The sequence below is a fragment of the Scardinius erythrophthalmus genome (genome assembly GCF_964197995.2).
Source record: "Scardinius erythrophthalmus genome assembly, chromosome: 2".
Lineage (NCBI taxonomy): Eukaryota > Metazoa > Chordata > Actinopteri > Cypriniformes > Leuciscidae > Scardinius > Scardinius erythrophthalmus.
The window spans coordinates 19,964,075-19,984,704 of NC_138222.1; the positions used below are offsets into that span (position 1 = coordinate 19,964,075).

The 20,630-nt window shown below is 45.6% G+C and overlaps 1 protein-coding gene across 1 annotated transcript in view; it reads left to right on the forward strand.

Moving 5' to 3' along the window:
• The window catches only part of col25a1 (collagen type XXV alpha 1 chain), a gene marked incomplete at its 3' end in the record, with an annotated part of 949,643 nt that overhangs the window by 271,574 nt on the left and 657,439 nt on the right, over positions 1–20,630 (forward strand). The window contains exon 3 of the mRNA XM_081359232.1: positions 16,290–16,334. Within this exon, the coding sequence (XP_081215358.1) occupies positions 16,290–16,334 (45 nt within the window). The remainder of the gene's footprint in view (positions 1–16,289; positions 16,335–20,630) is intronic.

The following is a 20,630-nucleotide window of genomic DNA, read 5'->3' on the forward strand; positions in this document are numbered from 1 at the left end:
CATTTCACATTATTACACATAACTTAATTTCTGAACTTATTTTTGTTTGTTTCTTTGTATGTATGGCTTACTTGGGTTGTTACCAACATCTGGTGAAAATTTCATGTCAATAGCACTTTTGGAAATATATTTATTGAGAAAAATGATGACGTGTTCAATACTTATTTCCCCCGCTATATGCATTCCGTTAATTTTGTGAATTGGTAAGTTTCGTCAGGGTGTAAAGAAATATAGAGCTGCGTATCATCAGCATAACAGTGAAAACTAATGCCATGCTTCCTAATGATATCTCCCAAGGGTAGCATGTACAGAGAGAACAACAACGGTCCTAGTACTGAGCCTTGTGGTACACCATACTGAACTTTTGATCGATAAGACATCTCTTCATTTGCTGCTACAAACTGATAAAGGTCAGATAAGTATGATTTAAACCATTCTAATGGAATTCCACTAATATATAATGCCAACATAATTTTTGAGTCTATTTAAAATAATGTTGTGGTCGATAGTGTCAAATGCAGCACTAAGATCGCTAATAGACACTAATAGAGAGATACAACCACGATCGGATGATAAGAGCAAATCATTTGTAAGTCTAATGAGAGCTGTCTCAGTACTATTGTACAATATAAATCCTGATGGAAAATCCTCGCAGATATCATTTCTTTCTAAAAAGGAACATAGTTGTGAAGATTCTGCCTTTTCTAGTATCTTTGACAGAAAAGGTAGATTCGAGATCAGCCTGTAATTGATTAATTCCATAGGATCAAGTTGCGTTTTTTTAACAAGCGGTTTAATTATATCTAGCTTAAAAGTTTTTGGTACGTATCCTAATGACAAAGATGAATTAATGATATTAAGAAGAGGATCTATGACCTCTGGAAGCATCTCTTTCAGTAGCTTAGCCAGTATAGGGTCTATCATACATGATTTAACGAGTTTAGAAAATTCTTCCTCTCCTATAGCAATGAATTAATCGAATTTTCCTTAGGTAGACTACAATGCACTGCCTGATGCGTTACTGTAGTAGACGGTTGCATAGTTATAATTTTCTCCCTGATATTATCAATCTTATAAGTGGATAAGTTCATAAAGTCACTACTGCTATGCTGCTTGGAAACGTCTGGGCTTGAAGCTTTATTTTTTCGTTAGTTTAGCCACTGTTTCAAATAAATACCTAGCGTTTTGGTTATTTTCTTCTAATAGGGTTGACAAATAAGCAGATCTAGCAGCTTTTAAAGCCTCTCTGTATGAAATCGTACTCTCTTTCCATGAAATGTGAAATACCTCTAGTTTTGTTTTCTTCCAGTTGCGCTCCATTTTTCTGGCTGCTCTCTTAAGGGCCTGAGTGTGCTCGTTGTACCACGGCGTTGGACTATTTTCTTTAATCTTCTTTAAGCGCAAAGGAGCAACTGTGTCAAAAGTGCTGGAAAAGAGAGAGTTAAAAGTTTCTGTCACAGTATTGAGTTCTTCTAAGCTATCTGGGATGCTGAGATGATGAAACTGATCAGGAAGATTATTAATAATATTAATATTAATATTATATTAATATTTCCTGACCTGAGCCCCAGATTGTCATGTTTGAGCTCTAAGACTATGAGCCATATTACTAGAGAGAAGAGCAGCACCATCCCAGGAGGGATGAATACCATCTCTTTTCAACAGGTCAGGTTTGCCCCAAAAACTTTTCCAATTGTCTATGAATTCTATATTATTAAGCGGACACCACTTAGACAGCCAACCGTTAAGCGAACACAATCTACTAACTATCTCATCACTCCTGCGAACAGGAAGGGGGCCAGAGCAAATTACAGTCCTTGACATCATACTTGCAAGTTCACACACCTCTTTAATATTAATTTTGGTGATCTCCGACTGGCGGAGTCGAACATCATTAGTGCCGACATGAATAATGATCTTAGAGAATTTACGATTAGCATTAGACAGCACTTTTAAATTTGCTTTGATGTCAGGCGCTCTGGCTCCCGGCAAACATGTGACTATGGTGGCTGGTGTCTCTATTTTCACGTTCCGTGTAATAGAATCGCCAATAACTAGGGCACAATCATTCTCAGTAGGTGTTTCACTGAGCGGGGCAAACCGATTTGTTATGGTAATCGGAACGGAAGAGTGGTTTTTAGATCCGCGACTAGAGCGATCCCTCACTGTCACCCATTTGCCTGGCTGCACAGGCTCTACTTCAGCCGGAACCGACTCATGCAAAGTGTTCACTATGCTATGCGCATCCAAAACATCTAAAGCACTAGCACTCTTACTATCCTCAATTAAAGTTTGGATGCGTGTTTCTAATTCTGAAATCTTCTCTGTCAACCTAACTGTCTCCTTACATTTATCACATATAAATCCTATATTGCCGACAGAGAAGGCTATGCTAAACATGTGACATGAAGTGCAGGTGACAATAACAGGACAAGACATTACTCACCGTGTTTGTTGACTGATTCTTACTCACCTGAGCTTTTTATGAACTCAAAGGCGCGGACGGGCGAGAGAAAAATAAATAAATAAAAATAGCTGAGCGCACGGGTGGCGCATTAACAGGCTAGCGAATTACTAGCGTTTTGTGCTAGTAGTACTAATAACAGAAGCTAGCGATGTCAGGTTAATCTGAGATGTTGGGTAAAATGTAGTAGTATAAACAACTAGAAATGGTAGTAAATGATGGTTCAAAACAAAGAAATAAAAGGCTAAGACGGAGCTTACAGCACCGAAGCAAACAAACACACTCACAGCAGGCAGCGAAGCAGACAGGAGCAATCCCAGGCCAGGGATTGCTCCTGTCTGCAGGTCCCAGGCAAGCCCAGTGGCAATCCCAGGTCTACCAGGCGAAACTCCTCCAATCCATGGACGAGGCTGGCCCGGACTCTGAGGCCTTACAGGATCTGCGAAGCGCCACGTACCTAGCTTTGCATGCTACCAAGGCTACAGCGCAGGCTATCAAGAGGAGCATGGCTAACTTAGTCGTGCTCGAGCGCCATCTCTGGCTGATACTCACCGAGATCAAGGACGCGGACAGAACTATGTTCCTCGACGCCCCGTCTCCAGCTCCGGCCTCTTCAGCCCGGCAGTGAAGGGTTACTCTGAGAGGTACACCGAAGCGCAGAAGTCGTCCCAAGCTATGCGACACTTCCTCAGCCCTGCCCTGTGGCTGATACACGCTGCCACTCGCGACCAGCTAAGCGCTACCCACTGCCCCGGCGCCAGGGGCCCCGGGCCCAACCGTCTTTTCCCCTGGCCCAACCGTCCCCTTTATGCTTTTCCCCCTGTGTCAATGATCCCCCAGGTCATCAAACAGGTCAGGGAGAATGGATGCCCAGTCCTCCAAGTGGCCCCCCTCTGGGAATCCAGACCATGGTTCCCAGAGCTGGTTCAGATGACAGTCCTCTGACCGGTCCCGCTGAGGAGATATCTCCTCATGCAGGCGAACGTGATGATATGTCATCCACGACCCGACTTATGGGCCCTCCATGTGTGGCCCCTCAACTGGTACCCGGGGACCTCCCTGAGAAGGTCCTGAACACAATCACTGAAACTAGGACCCCGTCTACTAGGCGCCTCTATGCTCTGAAGTGTTCAGTGTTCTCCAACTGGTACTCGGACAAACACTTCGAACCCGAGTCATGCAAGGTATCGATCGTACTCTCCTTCCGTCAAGAGCTGTTGGACGCGGGCCACTCCCCATCCATGCTCAAAGTGTATGTGGCAGCCATTGCAGCTCATCATGCTCCGGTGGCTGGCTAAACGCTAGGAAGAAACGACTTGGTCTTACGTTTTCTTAAGGGAGCCAGGAGGATGAACCCCTCCAGGCCTCCGTCCGTGCCGTCGTGGGACCTCTCCACGGTCCTTGGGGCCCTGAAGGGACCACCTTTTGAACCGCTCCAGTCACTTGATCTCAAACTACTCTCGCTAAAGACTGCTCTCCTGCTGGCACTTGCTTCTATCAAGCGAGTGGGGGATCTGCAGGCGCTCTCTGTGAGCCCCTCCTGTTTGGAGTTTGGAGTTGGTGACTCCAAAGTCACCCTCAGACCCAGGCATGGCTATGTACCCAAAGTGCTCTCAACAACGTTTAGAGCACAGGTTATCACATTATTAGCTCTTCCCCCTTCCGCAGAGGATGGGGAGGCTAATTTGCTCTGCCCCGTTAGAGCACTGAAAATCTATCTGGAGCATTCTGCGTCTTTTAGACAATCAGAAAAGCTCTTTGTCTGCTTTGGTGGCCGATCCAAGGGATCTCCAGTCATGAAGCAAAGGCTGTCTAGTTGGATAGTAGATGCTATATCTCTGGCATATACCTCAGTGGGTCAGGTTTGCCTCATTGGTACTAGAGCCCATTCGACTAGAGGCATGGCCTCGTCTTGGGCTTGGTCCTCTGGGTTTCCTATTCAGGACGTTTGTGCGGCGGCTGGCTGGTCCTCGCCTTCCACATTTGTGAAATTCTATAACATGGAGGTACCTTACCTGCAGGCGAAGGTCCTTTCTGTATGATTTAGACTCGACAAGTGTCTGGTCTTATCCACATGTCATGTCAATGTTCATAAGCACACCATTCATTTTTTATTATAAAACCCGCCTCTGGCCGGTTATGATATCCCTTATACATAAAAGACCCGGCGGTGTACGGTCTTATTGGTATATTAGGTTGGATATGGGTGTATGGACAAATATACATATATATATTATCAGGCCCGACGGTGTCCAGCCTTTTTTCAATATATATAATTGGGTTCTGGCTTGTTTCTGTGAGCTCAGGGATCTTGAGCCACAGTAGGCAACCAGTTACTTAGTGTGGCGTTTTACATGGCGTCTTACACCGTTTAGGCGTTTTACACCAATAGGGTTCCCTGAGAGTTAGGGAACGAGTATTGGGTAGCCGGCCGCACTATAGTAACATGGCAAGTATGTCGCTTCAGTCGATGTAACCTGCTAAAATGGCGATTTCGGGGACTGATAAAGGCTAAGCCACGCCCCCTCGCCCCCCTCGGCACCTGCGCCATTGGATGTACAGTTGCCGCAGCACAGCCAATGAATGCGTTTTACATTTTAGGCTTCAGAATTTTTCGAGGAAATGGGGTTTCCCCACTGCGCATACCTGCCAACCTTGCAAAAAAATGTTGCGTACTGACGACGGGGGGGGGGGGGGGGGATGGCGGTTTGGACGATGACACACATGCATTATATAATTGCACTGCATATAATGTGTGCTGGTCAACTAGTCTAAAATTAAGAAACCCCTAGAACACAGTATAGGGACATTTTAAACAGGACATGCACGCATTAGCTGAATAAATGTTAGCCAATACAAACATATTTATAGAAAACAGTTGACAAGAATAGACAGGAGTCCAATAATAGCATAACCAATCACTTATTCTAAAAAGAATCCGACATAATGAGGGCTGTGTTAACAGTAAAACGTCCACCATTTAACGAATTTTAAAAGCACGGATGGATAATACAAAACGATTTTTGACAGAAAAAAAAAACAAGCAAGAACAAAATTTAAACTTATCCCGTCAATTATCATTTTACAATGATCTTCTCTCTCTGTGCACGCGCGTCGCGTTTGTGAGAGAGCTCGCGCAGCACTGATACAGCGGTACTTTTTAATCCATAAGTAATTAACGCGCTAGTTTTCCTACAAAATAAATATGTAACATAATTAGGTACTTTAGTTATAATTAACACAATAACGTAACACATGAAGGCTACGTTTCTCAACACTGAGAATGAATGAATAAATAAACGCCTGTTTCTCCAGACTCGCGCTTATCAGTAGGCTAATCCGCAAATCACAGCACTTTCATAATCACTAACGTTAAGCCATAGCGATTTCAAGATTTATAGTTCAGCATTACTTGAGCATTTTATTATTTGCATGACTGAATGATGTCTTCCTCTTTTCTGAGTGACCATGAATAACTTAACGGAGTATTTTAAGATAATCCATGCGATCTGTGTGATCATCGAATCCATAAGATTAGGTTAACTTAACTCAACAATCAACTTTCCACATCGAGCCCAGGCCGTTTACCGTCAGAATCAGGAATCAGAAGTACCGTACTGTACTGTCCTCGCTTATGAAATCAGTCAGACGGCGGCCGCGGGAGTGAAGGGGGATCGGGCGGGAATCTTTAATTGGTGTCGATTTTCAGTCTCTTTTTAATGATAGGCCTTACGCATTTGTCAATCATCCCCGCTTGCTATTTGGGGAATGAAGCCAGCGCTATGATTGGTCGAACTTTTCTTCTTTTGCTGAAGCTTGATTTGAGGACAGCGCGTGCACAGAGGCGTCACCAGGTTTTTGCGTAGTTTATAGTGACAAATCGTAGCAGTGTACTAGCAGTGTACTTTGAAGTCAAAATGCGTATCCGCTACGCAAAATGCGTACAGGTTGGCAGGTCTGACTGCGTATACCTATGCAATACTGTTCCCTAACTATCAGGGAACCGAGGTTACGATAGTAACCGAGTATCAAAAATCTCAATAATAACCAGTAGCGGAGTGAAGCCTTACAGAGAGACTCAGGAAGAGGTTGCAATTTTTAAACTGCACCTGGACATTTCTGAATGGTTAGTGGATACATTTATGTAGACTAGTTGTTGTGGAGTTGCATTGATTCATCTGTTTCTGGGGGATTTCCCTTGAAAATAAAATTAATCCACTGCTCTCTTGTCTCATCTGAGGCTGGGACTCTAAATATTGTTCTGAGCTCAGTTTGCATGCTTTGCTTGAAACTTTGCCATTGCGTTAGAACTGATTACACGGTTGTCGCTTGCGTAAACCAAATGGCGCCTTAAAACATGCATATTAAGGGGCGGTAATATAGGGCATAAGATGCCCTTCCTACATCAGAAGGAGAGCGAAATCTGATCGGCTTATTTTTTTACATGCTTTGCAGGGAAAGGTTTACCAAAACAGTTACAGTCCGGTTATAGCACTTAAACATGGAAAAAGTCAGATGTTCATGATATGTCACATTTAAGTAACAAAATTTACAATTCTAAAGTAACACAGAGTCTTGGCTACGTGTTGTGTTTAGTGTTTCCATATAAAAGTACTTTAATATAATTTCTAACTAACTAAATTATAACTTATAGAGCACCACATAATCAGCTGAATCTAGATTTCAAAAATGAGTTTTATTTGATATTGATACTACTAACAATATATAGAGCTCTCTCTTCAACAGCCACATATCTTCATGTACAGTAGTCAAGGGTTTCTGTGAGGACTTTTTTAACCCCTTTATTAAAGTTAATTCATGCAAATAATAAAAACAAAAGCTGCAGATGAAGTTTCCTGTAAAAAACATATAATGTGTATCATATGTTAAATTGTTCAGTTATTTAAAAAAAAGTACACAGATACTTTTTTAGGTCTCTAGGCAGTGCCGGTCCTACACTTCTGGGGGCCCTAAGCAAAAATTGAAGTGACCCCACTAAACCACTGAATGGAAAAACACATAATAGGTACCATTTTAAAATTAATAAAAACATTAATAATCATATTTTTTAAAACTACTGTACTGCCTTGATCAACACAAAATAGGTGTCATTTGAAAGCTTAGAGTCTGAACTTCACAATGCATGTAGCAATTTCATGAACTCCTAAGTAGTGCTGAGTTATTTGCTGATATATAAAAAAAAAAAAAAAAAAAAAAAAAAAAACATTTTCATAATTTATTAAATACTTTTTTTGTACAAAATGTCATGTCAAATGACCAATATGTCAAAAACATAATACAGCTCAGATAGTCATGTGTCATATGTCATTTGAAAGGTGTCACAAAGTAGAATACAACAAGCATAAATGTTTTGGGCTTTGACTAAACACGAGTGAGTTTTTGTACATGAAGCCCTCCCTCCCCCATGTAAATAAAATACCAGTGCAGCATTTGTCATGTTTTCGCTCGCAAAATCATGGAACATGCTCCAATCATGAAAAATGGCACATCATTATTTACAGTAGATGTGATTAAAGATCAGATCATGATTAAAAAGAGCCAAGATCTCGCTTCTGAATGGTTAAGACAGCTGTACATAATCATACAGTCTTGGCATTGGCTAAAAGTTTTGTTTGTCAAGATTTACTACAATGACAATGGCTGGAGACTATCCGATGACAATGCTTGGATATTATAAATAAAACTGTTTTTATAAAAATGCCCTATTTTGAAAAATAAACTTTTCTGATGTATGAGATTGTATATAGTTCCCTTACGAGAACGTTCTCTCGTACTGCGTTGCAAACGCTATGGGAAAACTCCTTTTCTCGAGAATATTGAAGCCTTTATTTTAAAACGCATTTGCTACAGCACAGGCTAGAGCATCAGACCCACGTGAGTGAGCTGATAGGCTGTGCTGTGGGCAACTGCACGAACCAATGGCGGATAGACAGAAGCGCGCGAGCCAATCAGGGCGCTTGGCGCTCTGTCACTGTCAAGCGCGCGAAACTACACGTGACCATAACATATAAATACAGATAGAATCCGCCATTTGACAGATTTAATCTCCTTCAGCTCGACTCACCTCGTCGCTGATTTTCTCCGGTCGTAAGAAGCCCTCGTCGTGGAAAAGCCGTCCAGCGGAACAGCTTCGCATCCCGGCATCTCGCCAGCTGAGCGTTTCCCTGTGGCATCCGACGAAAAATTATATCCTTTTCATTGCATATTTATCTAAAAGAGCAAACCGCTGTTTTCACAGCGCGGCATAATGCCTCTCTCCATCTGTGAGAGCTGCGGGGTCTCCCTGCATGCATCCGACGGACACACCCAGTGTGCGGCCTGCCTCGGCCCTGAGCACGCCGAGGCAGCGCTCATGAAAGGCGGCTGCCAATTCTGCGACGGGATGCCTGTCTCCGTTCTCCGTTCAAGGCTGTCTTCGACGGTGACCGATTCCGCCCACCTTCCGTCTTCGGCGCCCCACGAGCCCCGTAGGAAGAAGCGGCGCGATCAGAGGCGTCCTGAGCGCGGTGAGTTTAGCGAGTGCACGCCGGGCCTTTCTCCTCGTGCCTCGCCCACGCCTTCTTCGCCTGTCCTGTTCTCTCGGAGCGAGCAGCGCCCCTTGTCTGAAGCGGCTGGACTCGTCTCTTTCGGCGCATCTCCGGATGACGTCGATGACGCACTTTCTATGGCGGCATCTGAGAGCGAGGATTGGTCGGGCTCCGCGGACCCCGCCCCCCCCTCTCAGCTAGAGTTTTCTGATACTCGAGCGAGCATTGACGCCGAACTTCTCCGTGTCATGTCTCGCGCTGTTGACGAGTTGGGACTTGATTGGCTTTCTCCAGCTGAGCCCGCCAGAAGCCGCCTCGATGAATGGTACCTGCCGGGGCGCCAGCAGGCCCCTCGTCAGCGCGCCGCTCCATTTATGCCTGAGGTTCACGAAGAGCTCACAAAATGCTGGCGCGCGCCCTTTTCAGCGCGAACGCGCTCATCCGCCTCTTCTACGCTCTCCACTGTTGACGGCGCTGAAGAGAAAGGATATGTGTCTCTCCCCCCACTGGAGGAAGCAGTCGCTGCACACTTATGCCCCCCCACTGCAGGTAGTTGGAGGTCTAAGACGGTGCACCCTTCTAAGCCGTGCAGAACTACTTCGGCCATTGCCAGCCGCGCATACGCTGCCGCCGGTCAAGCCGCCTCTGCACTTCACGCCATGGCGACGCTTCAAGCCTTCCAGGCCAAACTTCTCCGTTCCATGGATGAGTCAGGCCCGGACCCAGACACATTTAAAGACCTCAGGAGTGCCACGGATCTGGCACTGAGGGCCACGAAGACCACCGCTCAAGCCCTGGGCCGCAATATGGCCAGCCTAGTGGTAATGGAGCGCCACCTCTGGCTAAACTTAACCGAGATCAGGGACGCGGATAAATCTGCCTTCCTCGACTCGCCCGTCACAGCCTCAGGTCTCTTCGGCCCATCTGTCAGCGGCTTCGCCGATCGCTTCACTGAAGCTCAGAAGGCTTCCAGCGCCATGAGACACTTTCTACCAAAGCGCTCCAGCTCAGTCCAGCGGCGCCCCAAGAGCACGCCGCGACCTGAGAAAGTGGTGTCCCAGGTCCTCCAGCCCCGCCCAGCGGCTGAGACCAGTAAGCACATGAAGCCAGCGAAACGGTTCCCGTTCCCTAAGCACCAGGGCCCGCGGCCGAAGCTGACGCTCGATCACGAGCCCAAGAAGCCATCCTAACCGGCACAAAGAGGGGTCACTGTCCCGCTGCGGCCGGACCAGCCCCAAAAATCGCTCGACTACTGCTCACGGCTCCCTCTTCAGTTCAGGCGGCTGCAGCAGTTCTAAATGCAGTTCATGGGCCCGTCACATGTCACGCACCCCTGCAAACAAACGCTGTTTTAACAGCGACCCACACAAAGCACAAATCGAGCATAATTTCTCACATGCATACATGTCAGTCCGAGCCCCCCACTCTGGGTGTTCCAGATATGATAATGCCTCTAGCTCTGCGGGCTCTAGCTTGGCAAGCTATCCCCGGAGTTTCAGTATGGGTGATGAACATCATAAAGCATGGTTACTCGCTTCAGTTCGCCCGCAGACCACCGCGTTTTCGCACGGTTATACAAACCACGGTAAGGGGCACATTGAGTCATGTCCTCCGCACCGAAGTGTTAAGTCTGCTGGCGAAAGGGGCCATCGAGAAGATCCCCCCTTCTCTGAGCGAGTCAGGTTTTTACAGCCGATACTTTCTTGTTCCAAAGAAAGACGGCGGCCTGAGACCCATTTTAGATCTCAGACATCTGAACAAGGCTCTCATGTCACGGCCGTTCAGAATGCTCACGACCAGACATATCCTGGCGCAGATTCGCCCAGGCGACTGGTTTTTCTCAGTAGATCTGAAAGACGCTTACTTTCACATTCAAGTGAACCCCCACCACAGGCCATTCTTGAGATTCGCCTTCGAGGGGCAGACATACCAGTACACAGTTCTTCCATTTGGACTGGCACTAGCGCCTCGTACATTCACGAAGTGCATGGATGCAGCTCTCTCCCCCCTGAGACAGCGGGGAATGCGCATCCTAAACTACCTCGACGACTGGCTCATACTGACCCAGTCAGAGGCGGAGTCACATACTCACAAAGCCTGGCTCCTCAGCCATCTAGAATGTCTAGGGCTCAGGGTCAATGTTGCAAAGAGTGTTCTGTTGCCCAGCCAACGTATCACGTTCCTGGGAACAGTTCTCGACTCCGTACTCATGGCCCACACCGGCCCGTGCTCTAACGATTCAGCAGCTCACGGCATCGTTCATAGAGGGCTCTCTTGTACCCCTCAGAACGTTTCAGAGGATCCTTGGCCTGATGGCCTCTGCATCATCAGTACTCCAACTAGGCCTACTGCGTATGCGTCCTCTTCAGCTGTGGCTGGCTCCTCTGGTGCCACCCCACGCCTGGCATTCAGGCCACTTGATTATCAAGGTGGACCAGCGCTGTGTTCAAGCCCTGGCCCCTTGGAAAAACGCCAGCTGGTACCAGCAGGGCGTAAGCATGGGGGTAGTTTCAGAGAGGAGGATGATTTCAACAGACGCCTCCAACTCCGGTTGGGGAGCTCTGTACGAGGGCAGGCCTGCCTCCGGCCTCTGGTCGAGCTCGGAGATACGCCTACACATAAACTGCCTCGAAATGAGAGCAGTTTTTCTAGCCCTAAAAACATTCCTCCCATACCTGGCGGGACACCACGTGTTGGTACGGACGGACAACATGTCGGTGGTCTCTTACATAAATCGCCAGGGCGGCCTCAGGTCCCGCAACCTGTTTGCCATAGCCTCACAGCTCTTGCTATGGGCTCACACCAATCTGCGCTCGCTCAGGGCAGCTCACGTGCCAGGCACGTTGAATACAGGAGCAGACATGCTCTCTCGGGGCAGAGTTCCCCCAGAGGAATGGTCTCTCCACCCTCAGACAGTTCTCCTACTCTGGGAGGTCTTCGGGAAGGCAGAAGTAGATCTTTTCGCCTCAAAAGACAACTGTCAATGCCCAATCTTTTTCTCAAAGAGCAGGGATGCGTTGGCCCACGACTGGCCCAACCTTCCTCTCTATGCGTTCCACCCGGCCTCGATGCTCCCTCAGGTCATCGAACGGATCAGGAACACGAAAAGCGCAGTGCTATTAGTAGCTCCTCTCTGGCGGACCCAGGTTTGGTTCCCAGAGTTGATGCAGCTGTCTGTAGCAGACCCGTGGCCAATCCCAGTGAGGCGCGACCTCCTGACTCAGGCCAACAGGACAATCTGGCATCCCCGTCCCGACTTATGGGCCCTACATGTATGGCCACTCAACGGGTACCCCAGAACCTCCCAGAGGGCGTCCTGAATACTATAAAGGAAGCTAGAGCTCCGTCTACCAGACGCCTCTATCTCAGTAAATGGTCAGTGTTTTCCAGCTGGTGTTTAGCTCGAGACCTCGACCCATACACTTGTGAAGTACCAAGAGTACTGTCTTTTCTACAGGAGATGTTGGACGCGGGTCGCTCCCCCTCCACTCTCAAAGTGTACGTGGCAGCCATTGCTGCTTTTCACGTATTGGAAGCCGGGGCCTCCTTAGGAAAAAGCGACCTTATAGTTCGCTTCCTCAGGGGCGCCAGGAGGCTTAACCCGCCTCGGCCACCGTCTGTTCCGGCCTGGGACCTCTCCTTGGTCCTGCGGGCTCTTAAGGGACCTCCCTTTGAACCACTTCAGTCAGCTGATCCTAAGTCTCTCTCTCTGAAAACCGCCCTGCTTCTAGCACTGGCGTCAGTAAAGAGAATAGGGGATTTACAGGCGCTGTCTACCAGCGCTTCCTGTCTGGAGTTTGGTCCTAATGACTCCAAGGCAAGGGCGTAACTTTGGGTCTACCATTGGGGGGGTTAAACTCGCTGCATATTTATTAATTTATTTATTGAATAATTTTCTTGTGTAAAAGGTAATTTGCCGTTCCTGTTTTAGAAATACATTGTGATACTTTTACTGATTTAGGCTACTTAACGTAAATGCAGTTGTTCACTTGACTATTTATGCCATAATGACACAGTGTTTAAGCACTAGCCAGCAGTGGCAGCTTCCAATTAATTGATTTTTTGTGTGTTCAATATCTTATAAAAAAAAAACTAAAAAAAAAAAAAAACTTAAAGATTAATCAATTGCATCACTGTATTGGCACCTACATGCAGCAAATGTATTATGCACAATTCAACTCTCAATATTACAATATAGGGTGGCACACTGGAGTGCAGCTTGCACCTTTATTCAGAACAGATTTCACATATTGGTGGGCATCACCAAAACTCACCATCCACTAACAAAATCTTTAAGTTTATCTGTTAAAATGTATTTTATTAACATCACATTTTAAAAACTTAACATCAAATAACAGCATTAAAAACTTTCAAAGAGAGAAAATGAAAGTGCAATTATATTATCACTTTGCATGAAATAAGACTCAAAAGTAGATAAAAAAAAATTGTGTTTGCATTTAGCCTCTGATAACATCAAATTCAGAAACTGGGAAAGTGTGGACAAGTTGTGCTTTGATTCATTTTGTCACTTTGCAAACTGCAAAAAGAACAAAAAAATTATAAAAAAATAAAAATAATGATAATAATCTCAAATTGAGCCGGAGGTGGTAAATTCCTAATAATTTACGTATTTTTGTTTTTAGGTATTTTAAGATAACTTACCTAAAATACGTTGCGCATACAACTAACGCGATCGTTATAAAGGTGTTTAAACAACAAAACACATCCACTTGCACATATTTGACAATCGGAATATCAGATATATCCTGCTATAGCTAACAAATTTGTGAAATTTTGAATAAAAAGAAATAAAAGCAGATCATCAGTCATTCATTCAGCGCTATTGTGGCTGCGGTGTGACAAGCAATGAATGACGCGTCTCCATGGGAACCATAAAGTGATAGCCTAGCTACTACTTTTAAACTTACGTGTAAAAAGGTTCAGCAAGGCTTACATTTAAATGTGTCTTTGTTTTGTTTTGAGTGTATGGTCAATAAATAAAGGAATTAAAAAGATGGGCACAAAACCTGTTTGTCGCGCCCCATTTGTCATGTCTCTATTCCCCCCCAGCAGTGGGCCGCGCACGCGCCCGCGCCTCACACTTTGAGAAACGCACCTCCGTTTGGTCAGGATTTTTCCTCTTTTTGGCTGGTGTCGACCATAGACTGTAAAAAATGGTGTCGACCAACAATGAAAAATCGTTGTCTGGCTGCCTTTCAGTGTCCTTTTTCATCTTTCCATCCGTTAGCATGCACCGTCAGCTTTCTCCAACCATTCATCCCAGCGACTGCGCAATATAGTGAACAAACTTGGTAGAGAAAGCGGGTTGGGTAATACCAAGTAGTCGGCGGTGCGGTGGGCGGGAAGTACATTACAGATTATTTAAAATATGATACTATCTTTCTTGCTGGCAAATGAAATAAAGAAAACGAACAAAAGTATTCATTCGGAATATTTCATATTTATTTTAATATGGGGGGGGGGGGGGGGTTATATTAGCTGGATCAGATTTTTGGGGGGGTCATAACCCCCGTAACCCCCGTGCAAATTACGCGCATGCTCCAAGGTCATTCTTAGGCCAAGACATGGATATGTTCCTAAGGTGCTCTCAACTCCGTTCAGAGCCCAGGTTATTTCTCTGTCAGCTCTCCCCTCCTCCGAGGAGGATAGCGATTCTCTCATGCTTTGCCCAGTCAGAGCTTTGAGAATTTATCTGGAGCGTTCGGCCTCTTTCAGACAGTCTGAACAGCTCTTTGTGTGTTTCGGGGGCCGATCCAAGGGCCTCCCGGTCACTAAAACCACACTGTCCAGATGGATAGTTGACGCCATTGCCCTGGCTTACACCTCACTGGGCCTCTCTTGTCCCATAGGTGTTAGAGCTCATTCCACGAGAGGTGTTGCCTCTTCGTGGGCTTGGTCAAGTGGTATTCCCATTGAAGACATTTGTGCGGCGGCCGGCTGGTCCGCTCCGTCCACATTTGTGAGATTCTATAAGCTGGATGTCCCTGCTCTGCAGACATGCGTTCTTTCTGTCTAGACTCTGGCTCTGTGGATCCAGACTAGTTTTGAACCATGGTCACTTGGGTATTCCCATCTATAGCATATGTGCGGCGGCCGGATATCCGCTCCGTCCACATTGTTGAATTATATCTTTAATGCCCTTGCTTGTAGCTACAGTTCTTCTGTCTAGACACTGGCTCTGTGACCCAGTCTAGTTGATATTGAACACACGGTTTTCACTTTGTGGGCTAAGTGACTGGCTCTGGCCAGATCCGATGAATTATAACTTTAATGTCCCTGCTTTGCAGTTACAGTCTTTTCAGTCTAGACTCTGGCTCTGCTGACCCAGGCTAGTTTGATATTAAACACACGGCTATCACCTTGTGGGTTAAATGACTGGCTCTGGCCAGTCTTTATTACGGATAATTGATGGGCCCGATGTTCGGTCTCTTTTTATCCTGGCTATTCTGTACTTCCCGGAACTCTGGTGAGTCAGAGCGGCCAAAAGATTAATAGCACGGCGTTTTAAATGGAAACGTTCCCATAGCGTTTGCAACGCAGTACGAGAGAACGTTCTCGTAAGGGAACGTACTGGTTACTTTCGTAACCTCGGTTCCCTTAGAGATAAGGGAACGAGTACTGCGTTGCCTTGCCGTGCGATTTTTCTTATGGCAGGTTTGTCGCTTCAGTCGATTATACCTGTCAAATGGCGGATTCTATCTGTATTTATATGTTATGGTCACGTGTAGTTTCGCGCGCTTGACAGTGACAGAGCGCCAAGCGCCCTGATTGGCTCTCGCGCTTCTGTCTATCCGCCATTGGTTCGTGCAGTTGCCCACAGCACAGCCTATCAGCTCACTCACGTGGGTCTGATGCTCTAGCCTGTGCTGTAGCAAATGCGTTTTAAAATAAAGGCTTCAATATTCTCGAGAAAAGGAGTTTTCCCATAGCGTTTGCAACGCAGTACTCGTTCCCTTATCTCTAAGGGAACCGAGGTTACGAAAGTAACCAGTACGTTTTACAACATACGGTGCTCAAATTGCATTATTTATTGGAAAAAAATATGGAGAGCAGATTTGATATAAGATAGAAATATCTTATATTTCAATACAATACAATATTTGTTGATTTCAAATATCTTATCTTTAAAAGCATTAATTGGATAAAGCCTTAATTGTATGCAATTGTGCATGCAGTGATTAGTATGATTTAAATTTCTTATTCAATGTTGATGGTATACTATTAACATGTAAATAATGTTTTCTTACCTGCTCTAGGTCCAGTGGGCAAAAGGGGAAGAAGAGGACGCAATGGAGAACCCGGTGAGTTTTTTTGTTTTTGTTTTTTAACTCTGTTTATAAGGTATTACACTGGTTGTCTCACTCAGACGCCAAACATTTAAAATGTTAAATTATGAAAATGATTTGTGGGCCTTAGTCTGTGGGATGGTTAGTAAATGTTCCCCTTAACCACAATTTCCAAGTGCTTGGAGGAGTCTATCAGTACAATTACATGCCAGCATTGTGGATTCTGTGTCCAATGACTGACATTCTTAAGGGTTTGGTTTATTGCATTAGCTGTCACCACTTGTTCCGTTTTTACCCGACCTCCAGTTAAAGGTGCAGACTCAGGCCAAATGGGCCCAACCACTTTCTGGAATACACATGTAAGTGGCACCACAAAAGCATGCAGTAGGTAATAGTTTCAGGATCACTTTAAATAAAAAAAAAAGTCTTTAATCCAAACTATGCATTTGCAGAGTACCAATGGTATTCTGAAGTGGAACATATGGGTTATACAAGGACTACTTTCTTTACTACCATCCATAAAAAGCTAATTCAAATGATTGCATATTAAAGTACATTCCACTAGATTCCTATTTCATTTTCTCATTTAAAATTCTTTTGTAAAAATCTGTTTGAATCTGTAAGTGTGACACATTAGATGACCAGTGGTCTACCAGGGCCAGTATAAATGTTCTATGGCTGGGATGAGAAAGATTTGTCTGATGTGCCAATATCTTGTCTGATGTGCCAATATCCATATTGTTCTAATCTCCCATTTGAGGCGCTGCCCCCTTTGCTGGCGACTCGGTCACCTGTGTGCAGAGTGTTTGTTCATCGTGTTTTATGTGTTTTATGTATTTTTAAAGAACTTTTTAAATTATTGGATGCATCATTTTAAACTGGACTGAATTCGGACGACGTTATTATGGCGATATTAAATATCCGCAAGTTGTTTTGCCTTCTCTGGCAATGGGGAATAGTGGTTTGGAGAGTTACTCAAACACTGGGCCCGCAGGATAGAAGTGAACCCAGGCTAGGACTGTCCTTCATCACCTATAGCCGGCTGGAGCTCTTGGGGTTGCGGGTCTCAGCCTCAGGTGGATTTGTTCCTGACTTCGACCTGTCGGAAATCACCTTAAAGACCAGGAAGAGAGGCCGCAGAGGAGGAGTTCGAGTTAGGAACAGCCGGCGGAGATATAAACCGGTGTTACCCGCAGTGATTATGGGGAACGTCCTCTCGTTGGTAAATAAAGTGGATGAATTGTCTGCTCTTGTGAGCTACGATCGCCTTTTTCGACAGAGCAGCCTACTGTGCTTTACGGAGACTTGGTTGTTCAATAAGATACCAGAGTCTCATGTTAAAATGGAAGGATTTTCACTCCTCAGACTGGACAGAGACCCGGAGAGGACTGGTAAAAAACTAGGAGGAGGTGTTTGCCTCTATGTGAACGATCAGTGATGCCATCCTAGCCATGTTACGGTGAAAGAGAAAATTTGTGATCAGAACATTGAACTGCTTGCGGTAAGTTGCCGACCTTATTACTTGCCCAGAGAACTTTCTTATGTTATTGTACAAGTGGTCTACATTCATCCATCGGGAAATGGAAGGCTGGCCACGGAAACAATTTCGAGAGTTACTTATGATATGCAACGCGCTTCCCTGGATGCATTGGTTATAGTAAATGGGGATTTTAACCACAGTACACTCTCTGCTACCTTACCCTCCTTTAAGCAAATGGTGACATGTCCTACTAGGGATGGTAAAATCATTGACCTATTCTATACGAACGTTAAGGAGAGTTATGGTGCAAAGAGGCTCACACCACTGGGGCAATCTGATCATAATTTAATATCCTTGACATCCAGATACTCCCCTGCAATCCAAAATCAGCCCATTGGCTATAAGACTGTGTGTGTGTGGTCGGATGACGCCTGTGAAAGTTTAAGAGGATGTTGTGATTGTACAGACTAGTCAGTGTTTTTTGACGATGATGATTTGGACAGTATTTCTGACAAAGTCACCTGTTATATAAATTACTGTGTCAAGTCTGTCATTCCACGTAAACAAATTAAAATATTTCCTAATAATAAACCATGGGTTACTATGGAGGTTAAAGCAGCTATTAATAGGAAAAAAACAGCTTTTTTTAGTGGTGATAGAGATCAGATTAAAACTGCGCAAAAGGAACTGAAGAGAGTTATTAAACATCGTGTCTTGTCCCAATTCCAAAACATGGTAATGTGGGTTGTAGTTTAAATAATTTGAGACCCATTGCTTTTACATCACAATTCACGAGTTCACACTTACAAATAAGTCAGATAGAATAAATGCGTATTTGGCGTGCTGTCCGAGGAGAGGGCTCCGGGCTCGGTATTCGGCCCGAACCCAGAGTACTCCCCCCGTATTCCTGGCTGTGAAAGAACAAGCCAAGAGTGAGGAGTCGGGGTGGTGGAGGGATGCTGAAAACTGTCAAGGAAGTTAGATGAGTTGACAGAGTGAATATATATGCTTCCTCTCATGCTGATAGGGTAGACATGGTAATTGTTTGATGAGTTGATTGATTACTTGATTATTTGAACGTGCTCCTCCCGAACTTTGTTAATAAAACATCATTTCACGAGTTCACACTTACAAATAAGTCAGATAGAATAAATGCGTATTTGGCGTGCTGTCCGAGGAGAGGGCTCCGGGCTCGGTATTCGGCCCGAACCCAGAGTACTCCCCCCAAAAGCTGCAAATAAATGCCGGACAGCCACCAGAATGATGTTGATGACCCCCCAAAAACTTGCAGAGTGCAAAGCTTAAGGTATCAGAAGTGGGAAAGGGTTAGTCGCTGGAAGGCTTCTTGTAACATCGGATGGGAGTTGGTTGTCATGACGTTGGATGGTTGTGCCTCTCCAGTAGTAGGCTAGGGATGGTACGTAATGTACTTTGCGGAAGAGAATTGTATAACCGCTGCAGTGTGATGAAGCAAGTGTGATGAGAATTAGTTCCTGCAGGAGCGGAGGAGGTGACACTGCTGCGGCAGTGGATCAAACTTGATTTCGACTTGCTTTCCAATTATCTGATGCAGAAGGATGGAGAATTGAGTACTTGTGGGAACGGAAGAGGAAACACTGCTGCGGCAGTGAAAGCGAGTTGGATGGAGAAACGGAGCTCCTGTGGGAGCGGAGGAGATGACACTGCTGCGGCAATGTACCAAACTTGCTTTTCAACTTGCTTTTAAATATCGAAAACAATTTGGACATAGAACTGAGCTCCTGCGGGAGTGGAGTAGATGACACTGCTGTGGCAGCGGAGCAAGTTTGGACGGAGTAACGGAACTCCTGCAGGTGCGGAGTGGATGACACTGCTGCGGCAGTGGACCAAACTTGCTTTCAATTTGCTTTTAAATATCCAAACTATTTTGGACGGAGTAAAGGAGGTCCTGCGGGAGCGGAGTAGATGAAGACTTCTGCGGCAGTGGACAAGTATGGATGGAGTAACGGAGCTCCTGAGGGAGTGGAGTAGCTGACACTGCTGCAGCAGTTGACCAAACTTGCTTTCAATTTGCTTTTAAATATCCAAACTGTTTTGGACGGAGTAACGGAGGTCCTGCGGGAGTGGGGTAGATGATACTGCTGCGTCAGTGGACAAGTTTGGATGGAGTAACGGAGCTCCTGCGGGAGCGAAGTGGATGACACTGCTGCGGCAGTGGACAAGTTTGGACAGAGTAACGGAGCTCCTGCGGGAACGGAGGCAATGACACTGCTGCGGCAGTGGACAAGTTTGGACGGAGCAACAGAGCTCCTGCAGGAGCAGAGTAGAAGACACTGCTGCGGCAGTGGACCAAACTTGCTTTCAACTTGCTTTTAAATATCCAAAACAATTTGGGAAATAGAATTGAGCTCCTGCGGGAGTGGTGTAGATGACACTGCTGGGGCCGTAGAGCAATTTGGATGGAGTAACGGAGCTCCTGCGGGAGCGGAGTAGCGGAGCGGAGTAGATGACACTGCTGTGGTAGTGGACCAAAGCTTGCTTTTAAATATCCAAAACAATTTTGGATATAGAACTGAGCCCCTGCGGGAGCGGAGTAGATGACACTGCTGCGGCAGTGGAGCAAGTTTGGATGGAGTAAAAGAGCTCCTGCGGGAGCGGAGTAGCTGACACTGCTGCGGCAGTGGACCAAAGCTTGCTTTTAAATATCCAAAACAATTTTGGATATAGAACTGAGCTCCTGCGGGAGCGGAGTAGATGACACTGCTGCGGCAGTGGAGCAAGTTTGGACGGAGTAACGAAGTTCCAGAGGGAGCGGAGTAGCTGACACTGCTGCGGCAGTGGACCAAACTTGC